Source organism: Manis javanica, chromosome 11 (assembly GCF_040802235.1).
Source record: "Manis javanica isolate MJ-LG chromosome 11, MJ_LKY, whole genome shotgun sequence".
Taxonomy (NCBI): Eukaryota; Metazoa; Chordata; class Mammalia; order Pholidota; family Manidae; genus Manis; species Manis javanica.
This window is the reverse complement of record NC_133166.1, coordinates 20,645,991-20,669,265: the sequence shown is the minus strand read 5'-3', so window position 1 is coordinate 20,669,265 and position 23,275 is coordinate 20,645,991. Positions and strand designations below refer to the sequence as shown.

The window sequence follows — 23,275 nt, the reverse complement described above, 5'->3', positions numbered from 1 at the left end:
ACTCATAAGGGAGAAGATTCAAGGGTAGAACATGGGGCTCTTATCTTCCAATTTGAAGATATTTATACATACTCTGTGGTCTTAATGGCAAATAAAGGTCAACACACCATCTTCTCCCCCAAAGTTAAATCCCAGGTTGGATTTCCCTTTTTCTCTGTAGTAGCTATTATTTTTCTGCCTATGATGTTCCCCCTACTCCTTCTACCATCACATCTGACTTCTCTCTTCCTGGCCACAAAGTGGTGGACACAGGACCAAGGTCTGACCAGAGTAACTTATTCCCCTGATGGTATGATTCAGAGACTGGCTCATAATGCCTGGTTAGAGTCCTTCCCCAAGATTTTTCTGCTGGAGCTGTCAAGGAATATTGCCTTCTGACTTGAAGTCATGGTAAGAAAGGGTGTAAATCTGGGACTACTAAAAACTTTTTTCCTATAAGTTAGAGCAAGACTACCTGCAGTACGAGAGGAAGGCCAACACATAGGGACTGATGTAGTTGGAATCGGCAACTCAATGGCAGAATCCTACAAAGTGGTCTAGATTTCTGGACCCTCTTTGGTTCCTGTCATTTATTATAGTTAGTTAATTGTTTAGCAATTCCCTTAATTCTCTGAGACACTCAATGTATTTCCAATAAATCATTAGAATAGTTTATAATGACATTTCTAGTCCTCAAACATTTGGTAAAACTTGCCCATAAAATCATCTGGACCTGGCATTTTTAATTTGAGAAAACTAAAAACAAAAAATAATTAACTTACTCAATTTCTTTATTGGTGGTAGGTCTCTTTAGGTTTTTATATTTCTTATCTGTTCTAATGTATCCATTATTCTATGAAATTGATGAATTCATCTAAGCTTTCACATTTATTTGCATTATGTTGTTCAGAATACTGTGGTTTTCTTAATCTCTTCTGTATTTGTTATTCCCGTTTTTAATTTCTTTGTGTCTTCTTTCTTTTTTTCTTGAGTACCCTTGTGATAGGCTTGTCTATTTTATGAGTCTTTTCAGAGAGCCAACTTTTGCTTCTATTAATACTGTTTTTAAAATTTTCTACTAAATTGATTTTTCCCTTCATACCTTTATATTTCCTTCCTTTTATTTTATTTGGATTTATTCTGTTTTAGTGCTAATATACTAAGTTAAAGGCTTAGCTCATTTTTTTTAATATTTAACTTTTCTAATGTATTCTTTAAGGCTAAGAACTTCCCTTAAGAGGGCTTTAGTTATATCCCATAATTTTTGCTATTTATTATTTTCAGTGTTGCCAAGTTTTAAATACAGGCTGTCTTTGCTTTGCACAGTTCCAGTATACATGAATTTCTGATACCATGTTTTAGTTAAATAACACCCAACAACCCAGCCAACAACAAGAGTCTCCCTGCATGTTCAAATTCCAGTTACCATGGTATATTAACTGTAACTGCATCAAGAACAAACCCGTTAGCATTTCAATCCACACATCACTATGTCTACAAGGGGCCCGTCACCATCAGTGACCAATCATGTTGCTCTGGTACATCCTGCCCATGAGTGGGTGCTGTGCATCTGTTATTTAGCTCTCATACAGACAGCTGAGCATGTAGTTGCATTACCTCCTTATCTCCCAGTAACTAACCCATGTGACAGTTTACAAAAATGGATAATTGAAAGGAACTGGCCAACAAAGATGAAAGTTCATCAAATAAACAAAAAGTGATAAAAGTGGAAGGGAAATTTGAATCAAACATCAATGGAATTATAGAAAAAAATAGCTGGTAATATTGACACTGCTGTCATTAGCAGACCCTAAATATGGCACCAGATGAACTTAGTGAAGGTGAGGAATGATTGTGATGAAAAGGATTAAGGTGTGCCAGAGGAAGTGATACTGGCAAAAAAAAACTTTGCATTGAAGGAACTCTCAGAGATAAATCCAACACTGAAAATACAAAGGATAGTATGCGGGAAGCTGATCGAAACTTAGAAGTAGTGGGACAACTGCCAAGACACAGAGAAGACGTTTGCTTGTATTATATGACAAGAAAGCACTGTTCATACTCTTGATAAATTTTTTACAAAGAAATACAACTAAATACAATTTAGTCCTTGGTGTTTCTAGTGTTTAAATTACAGTGCACTAAATAAACATTAGATTTACTGTTTTTCATTTTCCCTATACATTTTTAACCAAGATTAATGGTGTTTTAATGTTTTGACAAAAAATTTTAAAGTTTGTAGAACAATCATAATTTTTCCCCCATTGATCATTAAGATCATTTTGCATGGCTTTAGTTTATAGCTATCTTAAGAGCCTTGCACTACCATGCCAAGCAAGGAGTGCCTATAGTTTCTCATCTTCATCATGATATCTTCCTTAATCATGAATTATTTATAAATGTGTTTAAAAAATTCCAAACATATGGGATTTTGTCAGTTTCTTATTTCTAATTTTATTGCACTGGGGTCCAGGGCTTGATAAGCAGTTCTCTGGTATTTGTTGAAATATTCTAGGTAACCCTGTTTGATAAGAATGAACATCCTACTATCACTGAAGACAGACAGACACACACACATACACACACACACACACACACACACACACACACACAGCAGATCAAGCATGTTAACAGTGTGTTCAAATTTATCCTTAATATTTGTTATCTGCCTGGTAAGTCAGTTTCTGAAAAAAGAATATTAAGATATCCAATCATGACTGTGGATTTGCCATCAAATTCTTTGATGGCTCAACACATGCTTGTTAATGAAAATTAACTTGGAGCAAAATTTGTTTTCCTTCCTTTAGTCCTTCCTATCACTTAATACAGAACTATAAAAATGAAAAATATTTGAATTCTGACAAATATTTGAAATTTTAACAGCAGCAAGCTGTACGATCAATAACATAACATACTTACTACAAAAGGTGTAGGAACATATCTTGAAAAAAGGTACACAGGAACATCTTTGGCCAGTAAGACAGCAGCAGTGAGTTTAGCAAGCCTAAAAGCAAAAAAGATTTCATAGTTCTTAGATTACCATACTTTTAAAAACCAACCTTCTACAAAATATATGTTTTCTATTAAAATTGTTCTGAATATATAGTAGCCTAATACAACAAATTCGTATAGTCATTGGTTATTTAAGCTTTGGGCTCTAACTTAAAAATGTTAAATAAATGAGATTTTTAAAAAAGGAAATAGCAATGAACAAACTGACATTTTAATTTCTTCCTTTTTCCTCATTCATCTTTTGATGGCTCCTTTACTCAGAAAAAAAATCCATAACAGGCAAAACGAATAGAGGAAAGTGAAATATAAGGCTTTGAGAAACATAATGTGCATAATTACCTCCTGAAAAAAAGTATCATTATATCATGATCATATGTGAAATATACTCTAAAATGAATCAATAGCTACAAATTACTCTTACCCAGTGCCTTTGCCAACATATTAAAATTATTACATAAGCTCTCACTGTAAATACTAATTCTTGATAATCAAAATTTTACTCCTTTTTGTACAAGTGAGTTATCTTTGATGTGCTTCTATTTCAGCATTAAAATAACATTAGTATGTAATCATATTTCTATTTGACAGTTTCCTATTTCAGAAATCCTACTACTGGACAAAAAATTTTTTAAGGCTTTATTCCAATCCAATTTATTCTCTGAGACAATTAACACTATACCTCTGGCTGCTGCAGCTGCTAGTTACTTGACCCCGGGTGTCATACCCAACGACAAAGCCTCTCTGCTTGAAGTCTGAAAAACATCTCTCAAGGTATTTGTACATTCCCTGAAGCAGATAAATACAAAAGATTAGTTGCTGACTAATGCCTGCATTTTTCTATGACTTACAAATTTATTTTTATGTGTAGTGTGCAGCTTGTTGGCTCCTAGGGAACTGGCTTCCACCTTTATGCCCATCCTTACCAACATGGGAACAATATTGTTCAATCCTCAAAGATGTCAAAGATTTATTTTCTGGGATTTCAGACACATTCAATACCACAGAAATGTCAATTAGATAACTATTAAATCTAATGCAATAGATAAAACATTAGGGAAAAAAGATGGGACATCAGTATGCTAAAAAGAAAATTGTTAGAAGAGCCAAAAGAAATAGTTTCTTGCCTTAAGAATAGAGTTTTGACCATTTTAGGCCTTGCTAAATCATAAGATTGAAGCTAACCAAAAGATATGACCTACTTATGACACAAACATTTTCAATCAGTAGCATAAACCTTCATTAGAACATTTCTTAAGATGCCTGATTGCATTTATAATTTCTTCACTTTAAAATTTCATAGAAAGAAAATCTCATGAACTAGGAATATTTTCAGTAATTTGACAAAAAATGATTTAATGTTGAAAATATCACAATAAACTAAAACCATTGAACTATTTTATGAATAATTGCTAATTTTCTTTCACCTCTGAAAACAACACTCCATGTTGTTACAGTCCTTTAAAACTACCTTCACAAATGTTACATTTATTCCTTACAACTCTGAAAAGAAAGAAATGCAGATACCATTTCAAGAAATGCAGATACCATTTCTATTTTTGTCTGTCTTTCAACATCTCTTCAAGAAAAAAGGGGACGGAATAAGATTGAAACTCAATTTATGACTTGCCCAAGGCTATTTATTCAACTAAAACTAAGTTATATTAATAGATTTAAGATCTACTATATGGCAGACACTGCTAAATAACTACATGGCAGCACCAAATGAGGTCCCAGTTATTTCTGGACCCTTCTTCCATGGCTCTTTCAAGTATAATTATTCTTCTAATGTACTCCCTGTGAGTGTGTATGTATGTATTTGTGTGTGTGCATGCATATGCTTAATATATCCCAAACTGACTACTTTCACCTATTTACTAATTTCTAATGATTATACTATCCTAAAACCTCACAGAACCTCATATTATTTTCTGATACAAAAATCCATTTTATCTTATGACCCTATACCTAGATTCTGAAAAGGACTATGGCTTAAGAATCAGATTCTATCTGTTTTTTTCTACTTCACATAATGGAATCTCAATTATAAATATTTACACTTCTATAAAAATTGATTTTCAAACACCTCTGCCACACTTTTTAAATAATTTTTATAAAGTCAATGAATCTTCATTTAAAATATAAGCTTATGAAGAAACCCAATATATAAAAAAGATTGAACTGAAGCATCTCTGGATGAGGAAAAGAAACGGGGTGGGGTGAAAGGTGTTGGCATCTATCCTACCTATTTGTCATCTTTTTATTGCTTCTTCTCCATTCTCTGAAGTAACCTTTGCCTTTAGAGAATTCCCCCAGAACAAGGCTAAAGATGATTTACTCTTGGCAGTATTGATTAGAATTCATCTACTGAGCAATTATCTAGTCCAGAACTATTTTTAGTATATGCTAAATGCATTTTGGCCTGAGAAGGTAGTTCCTTGAAGCAGTGAGGATGATTCACTGAAGAGAAGTAATTTGTTTCTAGAGTAAGTTGCATAAAAATGGGGAGTCTTAAAGAACTCTCAAATGGATATGGAAAAACATATTAAGGGGAAATATTTTCAACTAAATTTTCCAAATATTCCTGTTAACCTTTATCAATGGCCATATGACAAAATGATTAATCATCCTCTTTCATCTAAGTTTGCTTCTTTGCATTAATTGAAAATGTTGATATCCATTTCCTGGTTTCAAATGCAAAGTAACATGGTCAAGAAATTGACAATAGTAACCAAAATAACTCTTAATCACATAGTTAGCTCCTGACCCCCCTGAAGATACACAATAACTAAATACTAAAATAAATCTTGTTAAAGATAAAAGGTCAGAATTTATTCTACTTTTTTTACTTTCAAGAGAGTACCTTTTTGTATAAAGGTTTAGCTTTTAGAAAGGCACTACCTAAGGTATAAAGCAAAAAAAATAGTGTGATAAATGGTACACATAAAATACTCTGTAATACTTACCTGTGTTGACTGTATTACTGTAAGATCATTGATATAGCAAAATCCTGCCCCCATAGCAGAACGAAGTCCTGCAGTCCCAAAAGTCATTCGGCAACAAAGACGATCTCGCAGCTCCTTGTTCATCCCATTTCGTAACAGATTTTCAATTTGCTCTTTTGTTTTGGGATTCTGTGAAAAACAAATATTAAAACTTAGGATCAGAAGCAGTCCTAATATGAAGCTCTCCTGAGGAGCCAGTGTTAGGCATGTATCACAAGGTCCTATATTCACTATAAATTCCACAATGCTAACTTATTAACATTAGTATGTATAATAAAATAGTATCTTCCATTTATTGAGTCCCCAAAGGAGTCAGGCCCTACTGAGGGCAGTTTACATACCTCTACTGTTCTGGTATTTTTTATAACATATTCAAGAAATTAAAAAAAACACACTGATAAACAAGAGCTATGGATTAAAAACAAGTCTCTTAGTCAAAAAAGACATCAATTAGAGTCTATATTAAGTTTTAAGGAAATATGGAAGCTACTGGATAAATGCCATTAAAATATGCCTTCCAACTACTTCCTAAAGCTTTGTACTTTAAAATGACCAGATAAACCTTTTGCTCTTTAAATTTCCAGAAAATGATTCAGTTTATTTATAGTAAAAGTTAGCCATAAAAAGGTCTTATGGACTTAGTTAAGAATGAAAGGGAAAATACAGTCTAAAATTGGTTTGTGAAGCAGGACATGCCAACATCTATATTTTAGGATTTTGTATTTCATTAGCACATACTTTATTTTTATAAAACTCAAGGATGCCTAGGATTGTGAATAGTACTTCACAACTGGTGGCAACTTTCAAATAGAAATGCAATTATAATAAGAATAAAATTTTAATGGAATTTTCCAATATTTTCTTTTTAGGAAAATAGTCAAATATCAAGAAAATAAGTTGAACCGCAATTTCTTTTTCATACTATATACAGTATGAATTTAGTATATATGAACTGCTGAGATCTTTTATTATCTATAGCCTATACAAAGATAATAAGTATTCAGAATGATAGACCAAGGGACCCAAAAGATGCTAAATAGTAAAGCATATTTGTACTTGTAAAGAAACAATTATGTATTAATAGATAAAATCTAAACAAAAAGGTTTTCTGGTTATAGTGGAAATTAAAGTAACCAGAGTATGTGCCACAAACTAATGAAAAGCCATGAAATTTTGATTGACTGAAATTGTAATATACTTAAAATGGATGAATGTAAAAAACATATACATAACCTTGACTAAGGAGTTTCCATTTTATAAATGGCACATACCAACAAATACACAGCTTATGTAAAAATATGAATCACTATTAAAAGTCCAAACAGTATGATCATCTGTGCTTATATTGCTTCAATGTCTAAGATAACACCAGCTTTGATACAGAGGTCAAAGAGACCTGAAGAATTTAAAAGTAGGCATAAGAATGGCAAAGACTTTTGAAAAGACTGAAAAACTTCAGTACTGTAGAGAGTACACAGCACTGTTATACAGTTAGAAACACTGAAATTGGGATAGTCTTTTTAGAGTGATCTCACAGCAAATACCAAAATTTAAACTGCATACGCCTTTTGGCACATAGATTTCTCTGTCCACAGCAATACCTTCACATGAACAAACAGATTTATTCATACAAGGATGTTCATTGCAGCATCTTACTCGTATTATTATTATTATTATTAGCTTTGCATCGATGAAGAAATTAAGATTTCGAGAAGGAGCCTACTGACACTAAGCTAATATTGGAGGTCTAGACAGGATTTGAATTTAGAACGGTCTGGCTCTAAAGCCTATACTATCAAACAAAATAATTGTACAGGGCAGGTTAGTAATATTTCTCACAGTAATTAATTCCAGCCAGAAAGCAAAACAATATTCCTTTTTATTATAGCTATATAAATATAAACTGATCCACCAAATGTGAATAGTAGTAGTTTTTTGAGTATATACTTGCTAATGTTTAACTGCACAGCTACTAGAGTAGGGCCTAAAAATTCCATTCTCTGTTATAAATATCACAACCAATACTAACCTAATTCCTCATTCTGAAAAAAACCTGTAAACTAGAGAAAAATTTAAATGGATAATCATGATCCATTAGATGTAGGTAAATTTTTATGGTAAAAAGCTAAGCAATTACAGTGACAGGCATCTGAAATCTACTTTAGACTCAGATTTCTCCACTATTCTGTATTTAGACATTAATTTGGATGTTGATGCTACAAACGTTTAAAAATGTAACTAAATGGCTATCCCTGTGTAGTCATGATTATCATAAATTTTCCACTCGATAAAACTGCATTTGTATTTGGTTGTTGAAATCTTCAAATAACTGATTCTTATAAACTATAGTATATGAAAATTCTGAAGATCTACAAATAAATTATTTTTAAATATTATTTTAATATAGAACCCAGACATATTAAGTGAAAAGGAAAGCAGAAGAATACATAAAGTGTTTTGATTTGTATAAAAAAAGATAAAGCATTCCAGAATTACTCTACCTCTACACAAATAAAAGAGACTAAAAATAGTGATTACCTCTGATGGGGAAATCAGAGGTGAGGTCTGAGATAGAAAGTGGTTATTTGTATAGTACATTCTTGCTACTGTTTGGATATTTTATTTATGCATTACTTATTTTACAGAAAACCCTAGGCAGGTATCCATGATGGCTGAGAAAAACCACTACTTGTGTGTCCACATGAATACTTTTTACCTCACAAACTGCTGTCTTTTTCTCACCCACAAAAAGTTATTAATAAAACCTGAATCTATGAAACATATATTAGAGGTTTCTCATATACAAAGTATCATTTGCTTTCTAAATGTGCCCTCCTATTCACAATTCATTACTTGAAGGCAAGAAAAGCCTAATTAGCAAAAAAAGAAGAAGAAAATTGTTCAGCTGATACAAACTGTAAAAAAAAAAAAAGCACCTAAAATTGCAATTTAGGTCAGTAGTAAAGTTATTTGATTTACATACTTTTTGGAAATGTACTTATTTACTATATAAAATGAAAATTATTTACAAACTAAATGCATTTGATCTGAACTTAGCTCTTAACTAGCATAGTTTAGAATCATAGTAATTTTAGTGCCCCCAAAAAGTAATCCTGTAGAAAATCCAGAGATTTTAGTGACTACTAGCATTTTCTACACTTCATTAGGAATAAAGCTGGTTGTTTAGTATGAAATCAGTAGCCTAACGAGTACAGAATTAAAGCCATGCATTATTTTCAAATTTTACCAAAATACCAAAAATTTTCCTTTTGGTTCTAATCCTATGGATTGCTGCAATGAAGTACTGCCATCAATACAGATAACTTTATATGGTTGAAGTGAAGAAAAGACAATGTGTTCTTACATAATACTCTGTAGGTTCATTTTTTCCATGTTACAAGTCCATATGGTGCAAATTAAAAGAAAACATGAAGAAACTGATCTACCAAAAAGAACAGAAAAGGCAACACTTTAAATATATGCAAGTGCCTCTTCTAACAAACACACTCTCATAGATGTGAAAAAGGCTACACCACCAGACCAAAATCACACCAATTCTGGCTGTCATCAGGTGAGATAGCAATATTTACTTATGAAGGATCATTTGGGACAAGCTTTTCTGAACCTATTGTGCTCATAATTAGGGGACTTTTGCATTATTTATGTGTAATAAATTTAAATGTGGATGAAATGATATGAAAAAGTACTTAATCATCAGTACTTACACAAAATAAATCATGTTTGTCAATGAGGAATTCACCTGTAAATCTCCTTTCTTACTTTCACAAAACTAGTATTTTTATATTTTTACAACTTGAATCTGCTCTCTTAATATTCTAGTACTAAACCTAACAGCTTAAAAACAACCTAAAATATGAATCTCTTTGTTTAGAAGATTAGAAGATTTAGAATACATAGAAAAAAACATAATATACACAAGCAATCCAAATTCTAATATTGTTATAAATCTAAAGAGAAGGCAATATACAAAATTGACATTTTAGGGACTCAAATATACCTAAAAATTTTATTTGAAACTATAGCATTTAAAAATGTTACTGACAGAGACTGGTATCTAAATAATAAATACCAGTTTCATATTACCACAGAGAAAAAAGTTTTAAGTTTATTTCTGAACAGAAGTTAAAAAAGAAACTGCAATCTGAAAATCTAAAGGGTGAATGCAACTAACATTTACTTCTAAGGATCAGCCAGCTTGAAGATCCAAGTATAGAGTCCTGAAGCAAAACATGTTTCTTTAATCAGATACTTCCTTATTGAGTCCAAAACATACACTTGCTAAACTAATTATTTTTTCCCATCTAAAGGACCTTTGTGTAACTCTAAATTTAATTTCTCCATTAAAAAAATACTTTTAGAAATGGGCATAAACTAAATTGGCTTAGATAAAAGACTTGAATGATTATACTTGTAATATAAAATGAGATTTCCTTAATAATAATTGGCTTAATCGAATTTGAATAATAATCACTCAATGAATATAAAAATCATATCCAGGAAATAAAGATGCTAAGTACTCAAAAAAGTACAAAATAAGCCTTCAAATATAATGGTATTATTTAGTATAATATTGAATATGCCAAGATCAGTGTGAAAGAAAATATTTCTTCTATAAGTAAACACAACATTTCAAATGTTTTCAGTTCTTCTCTAGATATTCTGATACATCATACTCTTCTTGACAAAGACCAGTTGTTGGTCAACTATCGCAGTAGGTCTTTGCAGGGTAATGGAAAAACCACTTAACTATGATTCTAGAAGTCTTGGCCGTGACTTGAGTATGCAATTAGTTAGCCAGATAATCTTGAACAAGTCACTTTACTTCCCAGAATTTGGATTCTAAGTAGGGTGTAATGACTTTTGAGATTATCTTTTTAAGCCCTGCAGTAAGAGATCATGTAAAGAACTAAGTATACTTTATTAAAAGACTCCAGTCAATAGCATTTACTACTAAAACTCTATGAATCTGAACAGGGAATTTCACTCTAGTATCACCTGTAAAAAACAGAAATAATGTTCAACTCTTCTTCCTGGACATACAACTAGAATATACTTTTCAGCTACTCTTAGAACTACATGAGATCATTTGATCCAGTTCTGGTCAATGGATCTGAGCAGAAGAGATGGGTGCTAGGGAGAGAGAGGAATGGTGAATGATTGTTAATGGATAGTTTTTTTGGGGGTGATGACAATGGAATTAGTGGTAATGATTGCACAGCATTTTGAATGTTAAAACCCACTGAATTATACACTTTAAAGTGGTGAATTTTATAGTTTTTTTGTTATGTGAATTACACCCCAATTAACAATAGCTACAGGATGGGATTCACTACAAAGGGCATGAGGAAATTTTCTGCAATGAAAGGAATGTTCTATATCTTGACTGGTGTTGGTTATATAACTGTATACATTTGTCAAAACTCATTAAACTAAATGCTTAAAAGAATGAAACTGTCAATTATGTAAATACAAGTTACATCTCAATAAGCCCGACTTTTAGAAAAGTATATAAAAAAGCTCTGTCTAAAGGTGATGTTGGAAGAGAAGAAACATGTATAAATCCAGATGCATAGTGTCTTACTTTACAAAATATAAATTAATGACAAACAGTATTGGTGGTTTTTTCAATTCTCTTTATAAAACATTTGGAAAATGTAATATTAAAAATACAGGGGGGCAGAGCCAGGATGGCGGCGTGAGCAGAGCAGTGGAAATCTCCTCCCAAAAACACATAGAGCTATGAAAATATAACAAAGAAAAATCTTCCTAAAAATAGAGACCACAGGACACAGGACAACATCCAGACCACATCCACACCTGCAAGAACCCAGCGCCTTGCGAAGGGGGTAAGATACAAGCCCCGGCCCAGCAGGACCCGAGCGCCCCTCCCCCCGGCTCCCAGAGGGTGGAAAGAAAGCGGAGCAGTGTTTTTTTTTTGGCGAGTACTTTTTGGAAGCCTTAAAGGGACAGGGCCACCGTTGCTAGGGAGGCAGGGTGGCGGGACTGGTGAGCGGGTGCCTGGGACCGGCGCCTGAGGACAAAGAATATCCCGCATTTTTCCCTGCGGGACCGGTGGGCGGGTGCCTGAGACCAGCACCTGAGGACGGAGGAAATCGCGCGTTTTCCCCCCCGTTTTTTTTCTCTTTTTGGCGAGCGCTTTTTGGAAGCCTTAAAGGGACAGGGACCCCGGTGATAGGGAGGCAGGGCGGCGGGACTGGTGAGAGGGTGCCTGGGACCGGCGCCTGAGGACAAAGAATATCGCGCGTTTTTCTCTGCGGGACCGGTGGGCGGGTGCTTTTTGGAAGCCTTGAAGGGACAGGGACCCTGGTGCTAGGGAGACAGGGCAGCAGGACCAATGAGCGGGTGCCTGGGACCGGCACCTGAGGACAAAAAAAAAAAAAAAATAGCGTGTTTTTTCCTTTTTTTTTTTTTTCTTTCTGTTCCCTCTCTCATTGTTGCTGTTGTTGTTTTGGATTGGAGAGTGCTTTTCGGAAGTCTTAAAGGGCCAGGACAGGTCACTTAGACCAGAGGCAGGGAATCTGGGGATCTCTGGGCACTCTAACCCCTGGGCAGCAGGGAGTACAGAGGCCCTTTAAGGAGATAAATAGCCTCCCGGCCACTCCCCCTCCAACAGGGCTCCACCATTTGGGAGGAGCAGCCCCAGCCAGGCCACGCCCACACCAACAGTGGAGATAAACCCCATAGCAACCGGGTAGGAAGCAGAAGCCCTGTCTGCACACAGCTGACAAGCACAAGCCACTAGAGGTCGCTATTCTCCCAGGAGAGGAAAGCCACAAACCAACAAGAAGGGAAGCTCTTCCAGCGGTCGCTTGTACCAGCTCTGCACACTATCTCTATCAACATGAAAAGGCAAAACTACAGGCAGACAAAGATCACAGAGACAACACCTGAGAAGGAGACAGACCTAACCAGTCCTCCTGAAAAAGAATTCAAAATAAAAATCATGAACATGCTGACAGAGATGCAGAGAAAAATGCAAGAGCAATGGGATGAGATGCAGAGAAAAATGCAAGAGCAGTGGGATGAAGTCCGGAAGGAGATCACAGATGTCAGGAAGGAGATCACAGAAGTGAAACAATCCCTGGAAGGATTTATAAGCAGAATGGATAAGATGCAAGAGGCCATTGAAGGAATAGAAGCCAGAGAACAGGAACGTATAGAAGCTGACATAGAGAGAGATAAAAGGATCTCCAGGAATGAAACAACACTAAGAGAAATATGTGACCAAGCCAAAAGGAATAATGTTCGTATTATAGGGATACCAGAAGAAGAAGAAAGAGGAAAAGGGATAGAAAGTCTCTTTGAAGAAATAATTGCTGAAAACTTCCCCAAACTGGGAGAGGAAATAATCGAACAGACCATGGAATTACACAGAACCCCCAACAGAAAGGATCCAAGGAGGACAGCACCAAGATACATAGTAATTAAAATGGCAAGGATCAAGGACAAGGAAAGAGTTTTAAAGGCAGCGAGAGAGAAAAAGGTCACCTATAAAGGAAAACCAATCAGGCTAACATCAGACTTCTCAACAGAAACCCTACAGGCCAGAAGAGAATGGCATGATATACTTAATGCAATGAAACAGAAGGGCCTTGAACCAAGGATACTGTATCCAGCACGACTATCATTTAAATATGATGGCGGGATTAAACAATTCCCAGATAAGTAAAAGCTGAGGGAATTTGCTTCCCACAAACCACCTCTACAGGGCATCCTACAGGGACTGCTCTAGATGGGAGCACCCCTAAAAAGAGCACAGAACAAAACACACAACATATGAAGAATGGAGGAGGAGGAATAAGAAGGGAGAGAAGAAAAGAATCTCCAGACAGTGTATATAACAGCTCAATAAGCGAGCTAAGTTAGGCAGTAAGATACTAAAGAAGCTAACCTTGAACCTTTGGTAACCACGAATCTAAAGCCTGCAATGGCAATAAGTACATATCTCTCAATGGTCACCCTAAATGTAAATGGACTTAATGCACCAATCAAAAGACACAGAGTAATAGAATGGATAAAAAAGCAAGACCCATCTATATGCTGCTTACAAGAAACTCACCTTAAACCCAAAGATAAGCATAGACTAAAAGTCAAGGGATGGAAAAACATATTTCAGGCAAACAACAGTGAGAAGAAAGCAGGGGTTGCAGTACTAATATCAGACAAAATAGACTTCAAAACAAAGAAAGTAACAAGAGATAAAGAAGGATACTACATAATGATAAAGGGCTCAGTCCAACAAGAGGATATAACCATTCTAAATATATATGCACCCAATACAGGAGCACCAGCATATGTGAAGCAAATACTAACAGAACTAAAGAGGGAAATAGACTGCAATGCATTCATTGTAGGAGACTTCAACACACCACTCACCCCAAAGGATAGATCCACCGGGCAGAAAATAAATAAAGACACACAGGCACTGAACAACACACTAGAACAGATTGACCTAATAGACATCTATAGAACTCTACATCCAAAAGCAACAGGATATACATTCTTCTCAAGTGCACATGGAACATTCTCCAGAATAGACCACATACTAGCTCACAAAAAGAGCCTCAGTAAATTCCACAATATTGAAATTCTACCAACCAATTTTTCAGACCACAAAGGTATGAAAGTAGAAATAAATTCTACAAAGAAAACAAAAAGGCTCACAAACACATGGAGGCTTAACAACATGCTACTAAATAATCAATGGATCAATGAACAAATCAAAATAGAGATCAAGGAATATATAGAAACAAATGACAACAACAACACTAAGCCCCAACTTCTGTGGGATGCAGCGAAAGCAGTCTTAAGAGGAAAGTATATAGCAATCCAGGCACACTTGAAGAAGGAAGAACAATCCCAAATGAATAGTCTAAGATCACAACTATTAAAACTGGAAAAAGAAGAACAAATGAGGCCTAAAGTCAGCAGAAGGAGGGACATAATAAAGATCAGAGAAGAAATAAACAAAATTGAGAAGAATAAAACAATAGCAAAAATCAACGAAACCAAGAGCTGGTTCTTTGAGAAAATAAACAAAATAGATAAGCCTCTAGCCCAACTTATTAAGAGAAAAAGAGAGTCAACACAAATCAACATAATCAGAAATGAGAATGGAAAAATCACGACAGACTCCACAGAAATACAAAGAATTATTAAAGACTACTATGAAAACCTATATGCCAACAAGCTGGAAAACCTAGAAGAAATGGACAACTTCCTAGAAAAATACAACCTCCCAAGACTGACCAAGGAAGAAACACAAAAGTTAAACAAACCAATTACAAGCAAAGAAATTGAAACAGTAATCAAAAAACTACCCAAGAACAAAACCCCGGGGCCGGACGGATTTACCTCGGAATTTTATCAGACACACAGAGAAGACATAATACCCATTCTCCTTAAAGTGTTCCACAAAACAGAAGAAGAGGGAATACTCCCAAACTCATTCTATGAAGCCAACATCACCCTAATACCAAAACCAGGCAAAGACCCCACCAAAAAAGAAAATTACAGACCAATATCCCTGATGAATGTAGATGCAAAAATACTCAATAAAATATTAGCAAACAGAATTCAACAGTATATCAAAAGGATCATACATCATGACCAAGTGGGGTTCATCCCAGGGATGCAAGGATGGTACAACATTCGAAAATCCATCAACATCATCCACCACATCAACAAAAAGAAAGACAAAAACCACATGATCATCTCCATAGATGCTGAAAAAGCATTTGACAAAATTCAACATCCATTCATGATAAAAACTCTCAGCAAAATGGGAATAGAGGGCAAGAACCTCAACATAATAAAGGCCATATATGATAAACCCACAGCCAGCATTATACTGAACAGCGAGAAGCTGAAAGCATTTCCTCTGAGATCGGGAACAAGAAAGGGATGCCCACTCTCCCCACTGTTATTTTTTTTTTTTTTTTTTGAGAGGGCATCTCTCATATTTATTGATCAAATGGTTGTTGACAACAATAAAATTCAGTATAGGGGGGTCAATGCTCAATGTACAATCATTAATCCATCTCAAGCCTAATTCTCGTCAGTCTCCAATCTTCTGAAGCATAACGAACAAGTTCTTACATGGTGAACGAATTCTTACAGAGTGAATAAATTCTTACATGGTGAACAGTACAAGGGCAGTCATCACAGAAACTTTCGGTTTTGATCATGCAATATGACCTATAAACCATCAGGTCAAATATGAATATTCATTTGATTTTTGTACTTGATTTATATGTTGATCCCACATTTCTCCTATTATTATTATTATTTTTATTTTTAATAAAATGCTGAAGTGGTAGGTAGATGCAAGATAAAGGTAGAAAACATAGTTTAGTGCTGTAAGAAGGCAAATATAGATGATCAGATGATCAGGTGTGTGCCTATGGACTAAGTATTAATCCAGGCTAGACAAGGGCAGCAAGACATCCACGGATGCAGAAGATTTCTCTCAAAGCAGGGGGGGTGAGGTTCTGAGCCTCACCTCTGTTGATCCCCAAATTCTCACCTGATGGCCCCCCTGAGACTGTGCCTGTCTTAGGTTGTTCCTCCCTTGAGGAATCTTACCCGTCTCTGGCTAACTAGTCATCTTCCGGGGCCATACAGGGAAATGTAAAGTTGGTAAGTGAGAGAGAAGCCATATTGTTTGCAAAGGTTAGCTTTTTACTTCTTTGCAGATTTATGCCCTGTGGCTTCTATGCCCAGCACTTGTCTCGAGGTACCTTTACCACCTGGAGGAATTATGATACTCGGTAAATTCGATATGAGGCACGAATTCTATTTAAGGTTTGTAATTAGGAAGGAAGAAGAAAAGCTATAGATGTAGCATATGAAGGAAACTTGGGAGGATTGATTATTTCTTTGACATATCTTCTTGTATAGTACCTTAAGTATGTATAGGTTTTAAACTACTAACTAATTTGCACACACATATTAACATAATAGGAATACGGTGAAATAAACAAAGCAAATCTATAATTACCAGCCATCTCCAGTGAAGCCAAGAAAACCATTTAGGCACCCTAGGCATTTGTGAAAATTTATCTATGATATGATGGATATTGTCCAACTGTACTTGAACCATCAGACAAATTAAAGCAGCCCATTTCTGGGATCTGTTCACATCCCATATGTTCTTTTAACCATAGATAGTCTATAGTCATGAGATTTTGGGGTGCTACAACTTGCACCCCTCCCAACTCCTGGTTGAGTTCCAACAGTACAGATCCAGTCAAATTCGTTGTCTCACTGTATGCACATGCCAGCCTAGACATCTCCCTCCTCCTTCTTATGGCAAGTCCAGGAGACGGTGGGCTGGATGCAGCCACAACCGCAGCATCGTCCGGATCCCTGTGGAGGCTTTTTGATGATCATCCCCCGGCACGAGTCCTCCAGAGAGTGCTGATGCCGGAAGCTCCTCCTCATATCGTATCTTAGTTCATTTTCTGGGTATCCAAGCTAGGCCTTGATCTTCTGCGTAGAAACAAACAGACCCTTTGCCCACACTTTGACATGCCCTCTATACCACTGTGCAGAACTCATTGGAGGTCAGCACACAGTAACTGCTTTTTTTTTTTTTTTTTAATTAAGAGAAAGGAATATTATCAGAAAAGAGTACCTCCATAGCTGATCATCTGACACCCTTTAAGTGATCAACATTAAGGATATTTAAAGCATGCGTTGATCTTTAATTTACCAATAGTTTTATCCTGTTAAGGAGTAATCCCCCTTTTCTTTCTTTCTTTCTTTTTTTTTTTTTAAATTTTTAATCTACACTTACCTGAAGAATACTATGTTTACTATGCTCTCCCCTATATCAGGTCCCCCCTAACAACCACATTACGGTTACTGTCCATCAGCTTAGCAAAATGTGGTAGAGTCACTACTTGTCCTCTCTGTGTTGTGCAGCCCACCCTCCCCTTTCTCCCTCCCCCCCATGCATGCTAATCTTAATACCCCCCGTCTTCTTCCCCCCCCCTTATCCCTCCCTGCCCACCCATCCTCCCCAGTTCCTTTCCCTTTGGTACCTGTTAGTCCATTTTTGGGTTCTGTAATTCTGCTGCTGTTTTGTTCCTTCAGTTTTTCCTTTGTTCCTATACTCCTCAGATGAGTGAAATCATTTGGTATTTCTCTTTCTCCGCTTGGCTTATTTCACTGAGCATAATACTCTCCAGCTCCATCCATGTTGCTGCAAATGGTTGGATTTTTCCACTTCTTATGGCTGAGTAGTATTCCATTGTGTATATGTACCACATCTTCTTTATCCATTCATCTACCGATGGACATTTAGGTTGCTTCCAATTCTTGGCTATTGTAAATAGTGCTGCGATAAACATAGGAGTGCATCTGTCTTTCTCAAACTTGATTGCTGCGTTCTTAGGGTAAATTCCTAGGAGTGGAATTCCTGGGTCAAATGGTAGGTCTGTTTTGAGCATTTTGATGCACCTCCATACTGCTTTCCACAATGGTTGAACTAATTTACATTCCCACCAGCAGTGTAGGAGGGTTCCCCTTTCTCCACAGCCTCGCCAACATTTGTTGTTGTTTGTCTTTTGGATGGCAGCTATCCTTACTGGTGTGAGGTGATACCTCATTGTAGTTTTAATTTGCATTTCTCTGATAATTAGCGATGTGGAGCATCTTTTCATGTGTCTCTTGGCCATCTGTATTTCTTTTTTGGAGAACTGTCTGTTCAGTTCCTCTGCCCATTTTTTAATTGGGTTATTTGTTTTTTGTTTGTTGAGGCGTGTGAGCTCTTTATATATTCTGGACGTCAAGCCTTTATCAGATCTGTCATTTTCAAATATATTCTCCCATACTGTAGGGTTCCTTTTTGTTCTATTGATGGTGTCTTTCGCTGTACAGAAGCTTTTCAGCTTAATGTAGTCCCACTTGCTCATTTTTGCTGTTGTTTTCCTTGCCCGGGGAGATATGTTCAAGAAGAGATCACTCATGTTTATATCTAAGAGGTTTTTGCCTATGTTTTTTTCCAAGAGTTTAATGGTTTCGTGACTTACATTCAGGTCTTTGATCCATTTTGAGTTTACCTTTGTATATGGGGTTAGACAACGGTCCAGTTTCATTCTCCTACATGTAGCTGTCCAGTTTTGCCAGCACTATCTGTTGAAGAGACTGTCATTTTGCCATTGTATGTCCATGGCTCCTTTATCAAATATTAATTGACCATATATGTTTGGGTTAATTTCTGGAGTCTCTAATCTGTTCCACTGGTCTGTGGCTCTGTTCTTGTGCCAGTACCAAATTGTCTTGATTACTACGGCTTTGTAGTAGAGCTTGAAGTTGGGGAGTGAGATCCCCCCTACTTTATTCTTCTTTTTTAGGATTGCTTTGGCTATTCGGGGTCTTTGGTGTTTCCATATGAATTTTTGAATTATTTGTTCCAATTCATTGAAGAATGTTGCTGGTAATTTGAGAGGGATTGCATCAAATTTGTATATTGCTTTCGGCAGGATGGCCATTTTGACGATATTAATTCTTCCTAGCCATGAGCATGGGATGAGTTCCATTTATTAGTGTCCCCTTTAATTTCTCTTAAGAGTGACTTGTAGTTTTCAGAGTATAAGTCTTTCACTTCCTTGGTTAGGTTTATTCCTAGGTATTTTATTCTTTTTGATGCAATGGTGAATGGAATTGTTTTCCTGATTTCTCTTTCTATTGATTCGTTGTTAGTGTATAGGAAAGCTACAGATTTCTGTGCGTTGATTTTGTATCCTGCAACTTTGCTGTATTCCGATATCAGTTCTAGTAGTTTTGGAGTGGAATCTTTAGGGTTTTTTATGTACAGTATCATATCATCTGCAAATAGTGACAGTTTAACTTCTTCTTTACCAATCTGGATTCCTTGTATTTCTTTGTTTTGTCTGATTGCCGTGGCTAGGACCTCCAGTACTATGTTAAATAACAGGGGGGGGGGCGGAGCCAAGATGGCGGCGTGAGTAGAGCAGTGGAAATCTCCTCCCAAAAACACATAGAGCTATGAAAATATAACAAAGAAAAATCTTCCTAAAATAGAGACCACAGGACACAGGACAACATCCAGACCACATCCACACCTGCAAGAACCCAGCGCCTTGTGAAGGGGGTAAGATACAAGCCCCAGCCCGGCGGGACCCGAGCGCCCCTCCCCCCGGCTCCCGGCGGGTGGAGAGAAACCGGAGCGGTTTTTTTTTTTTTGGCGAGTATGCAATTAGTTAGCCAGATAATCTTGAACAAGTCACTTTACTTCCCAGAATTTGGATTCTAAGTAGGGTGTAATGACTTTTGAGATTATCTTTTTAAGCCCTGCAGTAAGAGATCATGTAAAGAACTAAGTATACTTTATTAAACTGATATCGGAATACAGCAAAGTTGCAGGATACAAAATTAACACACAGAAATCTGTAGCTTTCCTATACACTAACAATGAATCAATAGAAAGAGAAATCAGGAAAACAATTCCATTCACCATTGCATCAAAAAGAATAAAATACCTAGGAATAAACCTAACCAAAGAAGTGAAAGACTTATACTCTGAAAACTACAAGTCACTCTTAAGAGAAATTAAAGGGGACACTAATAAATGGAAACTCATCCCATGCTCATGGCTAAGAAGAATTAATATTGTCAAAATGGCCATCCTGCCCAAAGCAATATACAGATTTGATGCAATCCCTCTCAAATTACCAGCAACATTCTTCAATGAATTGGAACAAATAATTCAAAAATTCATATGGAAACACCAAAGACCCAGAATAGCCAAAGCAATCCTGAAAAAGAAGAATAAAGTAGGGGTGATCTCACTCCCCAACTTTAAGCTCTACTACAAAGCCATAGTAATCAAGACAATTTGGTACTGGCACAAGAACAGAGCCACAGACCAGTGGAACAGATTAGAGACTCCAGAAATTAACCCAAACATATATGGTCAATTAATATTTGATAAAGGAGCCATGGACATACAATGGCAAAATGACAGTCTCTTCAACAGATAGTGCTGGCAAAACTGGACAGCTACATGTAGGAGAATGAAACTGGACCGTTGTCTAACCCCATATACAAAGGTAAACTCAAAATGGATCAAAGACCTGAATGTAAGTCATGAAACCATTAAACTCTTGGAAAAAAACATAGGCAAAAACCTCTTAGACATAAACACGAGTGACCTCTTCTTGAACATATCTCCCCGGGCAAGGAAAACAACAGCAAAAATGAGCAAGTGGGACTACATTAAGCTGAAAAGCTTCTGTACAGCGAAAGACACCATCAATAGAACAAAAAGGAACCCTACAGTATGGGAGAATATATTTGAAAATGACAGATCCAATAAAGGCTTGACGTCCAGAATATATAAAGAGCTCACACGCCTCAACAAACAAAAAACAAATAACCCAATTAAAAAATGGGCAGAGGAACTGAACAGACAGTTCTCTAAAAAAGAAATACAGATGGCCAACAGACACATGAAAAGATGCTCCACATCGCTAATTATCAGAGAAATGCAAATTAAAACTACAATGAGGTATCACCTCACACCAGTAAGGATAGCTGCCATCCAAAAGACAAACAACAACAAATGTTGGCGAGGCTGTGGAGAAAGGGGAACCCTCCTACACTGCTGGTGGGAATGTAAATTAGTTCAACCATTGTGGAAAGCAGTATGGAGGTGCATCAAAATGCTCAAAACAGACCTACCATTTGACCCAGGAATTCCACTCCTAGGAATTTACCCTAAGAATGCAGCAATCAAGTTTGAGAAAGACAGATGCACCCCTATGTTTATCGCAGCTCTATTTACAATAGCCAAGAATTGGAAGCAACCTAAATGTCCATCGGTAGATGAATGGATAAAGAAGATGTGGTACATATACACAATGGAATACTACTCAGCCATAAGAAGTGGAAAAATCCAACCATTTGCAGCAACATGGATGGACCTGGAGAGTATTATGCTCAGTGAAATAAGCCAAGCGGAGAAAGAGAAATACCAAATGATTTCACTCATCTGAGGAGTATAGGAACAAAGGAAAAACTGAAGGAACAAAACAGTAGCGGAATTACAGAACCCAAAAATGGACTAACAGGTACCAAAGGGAAAGGAACTGGGGAGGATGGGTGGGCAGGGAGGGATAAGGTGGGGGAAGAAGAAGGGGGGCATTAAGATTAGCATGCATGGGGGGGAGGGAGAAAGGGGAGGGTGTGCTGCACAACACAGAGAGGACAAGTAGTGACTCTACAACATTTTGCTAAGCTGATGGACAGTAACCGTAATGTGGTTGTTAGGGGGGACCTGATATAGGGGAGAGCATAGTAAACATAGTATTCTTCATGTAAGTGTAGATTAAAAATTAAAAAAAAAAAAAGAAAGAAAGAAAGAAAGAAAAGGGGGATTACTCCTTGATAGGATAAAACTATTGGTAAATCAAAGATCAATGCATGCTTTAAATATCCTTAATGTTGATCACTTAAAGGGTGTCAGATGATCAGCTATGGAGGTACTCTTTTCTGATAATATTCCTTTCTCTTAATAAAAAAAAAAAAAAAAAGCAGTTAATGTGTTGTGACCTCCAATGAGTTCTGCACAGTGGTATAGAGGGCATGTCAATGTGTGGGCAAAGGGTCTGTTTGTGTCTATGCAGAAGATCAAGGCCTAGCTTGGATACCCAGAAAATGAACTAAGATACGATATGAGGAGGAGCTTCCGGCATCAGCACTCTCTGGAGGACTTGTGCAGGGGGATGATCATCAAAAAGCCTCCACAGGGATCCGGATGATGCTGCGGTTGTGGCTGCATCCAGCCCACCGTCTTCTGGACTTGCCATTGGAATGAGGAGGGAGATGTCTAGGCTGGCATGTGCATACAGTGAGACAACGAATTTGACCGGATCTGTACTGTTGGAACTCAACCAGGAGTTGGGAGGGGTGCAAGTTGTAGCACTCCAAAATCTCATGACTATAGACTATCTATGGTTAAAAGAACATATGGGATGTGAACAGATTCCAGAAATGGGCTGCTTTAATTTGTCTGATGGTTCAAGTACAGTTGGACAATATCCATCATATCATAGATAAATTTTCACAAATGCCTAGGGTGCCTAAATGGTTTTCTTGGCTTCACTGGAGATGGATGGTAATTATAGATTTGCTTTGTTATGTCACCGTATTCCTATTATGTTAATATGTGTGTGCAAATTAGTTAGTAGTTTAAAACCTATACATACTTAAGG

The 23,275-nt window shown here is 36.5% G+C and overlaps 1 protein-coding gene across 1 annotated transcript in view; it reads right to left on the bottom strand.

The window, feature by feature from the left end:
* The window catches only part of PGM2L1 (phosphoglucomutase 2 like 1), a 79,557-nt gene that overhangs the window by 30,588 nt on the left and 25,694 nt on the right, over nt 1-23,275 (bottom strand). The window contains exons 2-4 of the mRNA XM_037026286.2: nt 5,955-6,122; nt 3,671-3,777; nt 2,899-2,983 (exon numbers count right to left, since the gene is read on the bottom strand). Coding sequence (XP_036882181.1) covers nt 2,899-2,983; nt 3,671-3,777; nt 5,955-6,122 — 360 coding nt within the window. The remainder of the gene's footprint in view (nt 1-2,898; nt 2,984-3,670; nt 3,778-5,954; nt 6,123-23,275) is intronic.